This window comes from Amphimedon queenslandica, unplaced genomic scaffold (genome assembly GCF_000090795.2).
Source record: "Amphimedon queenslandica unplaced genomic scaffold, v1.1 AMPQUscaffold_11269, whole genome shotgun sequence".
Lineage (NCBI taxonomy): Eukaryota > Metazoa > Porifera > Demospongiae > Haplosclerida > Niphatidae > Amphimedon > Amphimedon queenslandica.
In genome coordinates, this window is record NW_003548488.1 from 4,276 (window position 1) to 8,924 (window position 4,649).

General features: G+C 33.1%; 1 protein-coding gene and 1 long non-coding RNA gene across 2 annotated transcripts; both read left to right on the top strand.

The window, feature by feature from the left end:
- The first annotated feature begins 377 nt into the window (after positions 1 to 377).
- LOC109589483 (uncharacterized) lies at positions 378 to 1,579 on the top strand. Its single transcript, XM_020005560.1, has 6 exons — positions 378 to 495; positions 546 to 564; positions 617 to 644; positions 698 to 745; positions 1,154 to 1,277; positions 1,515 to 1,579. The coding sequence occupies exons 1-6, from the start codon at positions 378 to 380 to the stop codon at positions 1,577 to 1,579; spliced, it is 402 nt and encodes a 133-aa protein (XP_019861119.1).
- A 1,950-nt stretch (positions 1,580 to 3,529) lies between these two features.
- On the top strand, positions 3,530 to 4,642 carry LOC109589484 (uncharacterized). The gene is made up of 4 exons (XR_002188720.1): positions 3,530 to 3,578; positions 3,832 to 3,906; positions 4,347 to 4,472; positions 4,534 to 4,642. It is a non-coding gene; the product is annotated as an uncharacterized LOC109589484 (long non-coding RNA).
- Positions 4,643 to 4,649: the final 7 nt, after the last annotated feature.

Genomic DNA, 4,649 nt, shown 5'->3' on the forward strand with positions numbered 1-4,649 from the left:
AATACTAATATACTATTGCTGGACTACCTCTTACTGATACAAACTACACTGTTACTATCATTCCTGTTAATATTATTGGATATGGACCATCAGCTACTGTTAATGGTACAGTTGATGTGCATGTATAGTATCATTATTTTTATATATTTTATATAGTACAAAATAAATCATTAGACTGTTCTTCATTAGCAAGTTCTCCTGGTCCATCATCAGGTTAGTATTACTAATTATATCGTCCATTGTTAGTAATATTATCTTATACTCCATTAGTCAGTGCATATACATCACTAGTATGTATAAATAGAATCACTGTGTAATTATCTATTATAGCTATAGACATTACATCTGCATTGGTGAGTGGCATAGCATCAACCATTATGCCCACTGCTGGTGCTAATGCTCTTCCCATTATATCAGGAGCTATTGGAGCAGTATTTGTTATAATAATGATTATAATAATAATAATAATAATACTGGTGTGTGCTAAAAGACACAGTAAGTATATTAATAATATTAATTTAGTTAGTTAATTCTCTCTTAAATAGAAATAATGAACAAAGAAAGGTTAAGTGAAATTTATTAATTATTAATTCCTTTTATTTCATTTTATATATAGTCATACAGCAAATGGTAATGGAAATGAGGTAAAGTACGAGTACACATGATCATTATAAACATTTTTTGATATCCTCCACAGACTAAAGGAGTAACTAATGGTAGTTCATACAGAAACAATAATATTGAAGTAAATTAATAATAATGACCCTTGTTTATTAATGACTGAAGGATAGAACTCATCTTTCTTCCAGTTCTGATCCTTCTGTATATGTGACCATAATTGACAAAAGGTACCTTATGGCGGATAGGAAAATTGGTCTTTATAGCCTTAAAAATCTAACTTTCTGAGCTCCAATTATCATGAAATTACTCCAGAGGATGTAAAAAGTTACTATGTAACTTTTGGAAACAATAGTTGTCTAATAGAGCACTCACAGGTTGATATTTTTTATCATAATGATGAATTTTAAAATCCGCCATAAGGTACCTTTTGTCAATTATGGTCACATATTACTACCGTAGACTGACCCCATTCAATATATAACTACTGTATACTGACCCCATTCATTATATGCTGTTGTGTTTCATTCATTAGTTACAACCTACTGATCCTACTTATGCTACTCCTACCACTGAATATACTCCAGCAGCTGCTTCTACTGTAAGGACACTACAAGGAGGAGATAAACCAATTTCATATCCACCACCACCTCCTACGGGTAAGAAATTTTATGTACATTTTGGTCCAAAACTCAAAAAGTTTTATTTAAAATTAGCTCAAACTTTCTACATAGCATAAAGACATGTATCAGGAAATGTTGTAAAATGTAGGAATGATTTCAGAGCCAAAAATTAAACAAAAAGCATGTACAATGAAAAGTACATACATGTTGAAATAGCAGCTCATAGTTCTAGTGTATCAAATACATCAACAGTTTATTTCTATTGTATTACAGGTTACTTAAGTAAAGTGTTGCATACACTACACAATGACATTAGTACACACATCACTTTAATATAATAAATAAATCAATCCACATACACCATATACCCAGCACATACTTACATCCAGTCATCATTTAGTGTACATTAGCAAGAATAACATTAACCTTCCTCTACCTGTCATGACATGAACCATATGTGTATACATGTAACACACAATAAGCTGACAACAGCCTACACAGGGTAATCATATGTTTGACTGTAAGATACAATGAACTAGCACATGATAGACAAGAGGACATGATAGACAATCCCTTGTAAAAATTCCCAGCAAGATCTTGTTAATTTTCTTACAAGATCATGACAAGAATCTTGACAATAATTCGCAAGATCTTTCCTGAATTTGGAACAAGGATCATGTAAGATAGTGGAAGATCTTGCTATCAAGATTCCTTCAAGTTCTTGCAAGATCAAATGCAAGATCTTTTCAAGATTCTTACCAAGTCTTAACAGGATCTTTCCTGAATTTGGAACAAGGATCATGTAAGATAGTGGAAGATCTTGCTATCAAGATTCCTTCAAGTTTTTGCAAGATCAAATGCAAGATCTTTTCAAGATTCTTACTAAGTCTTAACAGGATCTTTCCTGAATTTGGAACAAGGATCATGTAAGATAGTGGAAGATCTTGCTATCAAGATTCCTTCAAGTTCTTGCATGGTATTTTAGCATACAATGCTCTTTAAAAATTAATGCAACAGTAAGATCTATAGGCAAGATCCTACATTGCATGAATGCATAATACATGTGTAAATTGTTGTGAAATGTGAAAGTGAACGTCATTGATTTTTTTGATTGAAAGTGATTAAAACTTCAGTTTCTTTATATGCTGCCATTACTGTTAAGGCTATCGTGGGTTGTCAACTACTTCCTGTGACGTCACATGATTTGTAAGATCTTTCAAGATCTTGTAAGACTCAAAATACTGTGATGTGTGATCTTATAGTATCATAAGATTATGGCAGATTTTTCAAGATCTTAAACTTATGAGATTTTGTAAGATCTTATGAGATTTTAAGCTAACAAGATCATGTTAGTTCTTACAAAGTTCACAATGTGGGATATTTCAAGATTTTCATTAGGAAAATACTGCGATCTGGGATCTTACAGTATCATAAGATCATGACAGATTTGTCAAGATCATAAACTTATGAGATTTTGTAAGATCTTATGAGATTTTAGGCTAACAAGATCATGTTAGTTCTTACAAAGTTCACAATGTGGGATATTTCAAGATTTTAATTAGGCATGATCTTACATTTTCTAACATATTCCTTTACTCATAAGATCTTTGAAATTCTTACAAAAATTATAGTCATGTTAGATCTCAGGAGATCTGACAGCTTCTTAAAATCTTATGAAATCTTAAAGCAAGAATTTGTAAGAATTTCTGTGACAAGATTTTACAAGATTTCTATCTTACGTTTTCTTGTATTGTCATGTGAAATCATGAAACATCTTATAAGATCTTGCTGGGATTTTTTACAAGGGATGTGCTTAAGTACATGCTCTATTTGTGATCAGTATAGACTCAGTAATTATATATACATTATTATTATTAATATACAATATTCACTAGGTCAGTACAGTGTTCTTAGAGCCAGTGATGATGATGATACTCCCCCACCAGTACCAGCCTATAATCATAGGCGGCGGAACAAAATTTATTTTGGGGGGGGGGCTGAACATCAATTAAGTTATTAAAATGGGTGTGGTTTTATACAAAATGGCTGCTAATTTTACAAAAAATGGTGCTAATCTTCTATTGTTGGATTTAGAGTAGTTTTCTTGTCTTTTTCTTTAAATAAAATGAAGAGATGATGACTGCAGGTCTAATTTTACTGATAAAAGTCAGTTTTATTTTCTTTGTTAGTCAGTTGCAGAGAATTTCTGGGGGGGCTCAGCCCCTCCTGTTTCAAGACTGGGGGGGCTTTAGCCCCCTCTGCCCCCCCTGTTCCGGCGCCTATGCCTATAATCCTAATGGAGTACAAGAATACTCTGAACTGAAGAGAGAGGGAGAGGTATAATAAACAAAATACCAGACATACAATAACAATAATGTATAATAGAAAAAGAATAAACAACAACAACAACAACAACAACAAGGAGCTGGTCCACTTTATTCAACACTCAATCAAGACAATGATACTCCTCCTCCTGTCCCTCCTGCCTATAATCCTGAGGGAGTACAGGAATACTCTGTATTGAAGAGAGAGAGAGAGGTCAGTGATTAATGAGGATTGTTTAATGGATCATATAATGTATTATTAATAGAATAAGGGTCAACAGGGTCTGTCTACTGGTGCTACTGGACTATATTCAACCATTAATAAAAACACCAACAACCAGGTATGGATACATGTACATAATCCACTCTTGACATAATGTATTGGGTTTAATGAACTACATGTACATAATGTATTGGGTTTAATGAACTACATGTACATAATGTATTGGGTTTAATGAACTACATGTACATAATGTATTGGGTTTAATGAACTACATGTACATAATGTATTGGGTTTAATAAACTACATGTACATTATGTATTGTATCATATAAAGGAAGGGAAGAGGGTAATGGGTGACTTGAGTGTATCCTTTTAGCTTTTAATGTAATAAGGTGAACTTATCCTTATGTAATCTGATGTACCACCTTATAGTAACTAATACACACATACCACAAGTACATGTAAATGCATTAGTATAGGTATGTACATTAGTATAAGGTATATTAGTACATAAGGTATGTACATTAGTAATTAAGGTTCATGTTGTTATATTCAATAGGTGTTAGTTGATGAATCAGCTCATAAGCCAGTGTATGCTGATCTGGCTATTGCTGCTAAAGGGAAGAGACCACAGGCAGCACCAACACAAGAACAACCAGTGGTATATGCATCAGTTAACAACAAAGTAATGATAATGTACATGTACATGTAATGGTATCTTATACATCCTCTCTCTCTCCTCCTAGTCTGTTCCTCCTCCCATTCCTCCTCCAGCTGCTCCTCATAAAGTATTGTATGCTGATCTATCAATAGCAGCTGATAAGAGAACACCAAAGAATAAACCACCCACTGAGGAAAGAGT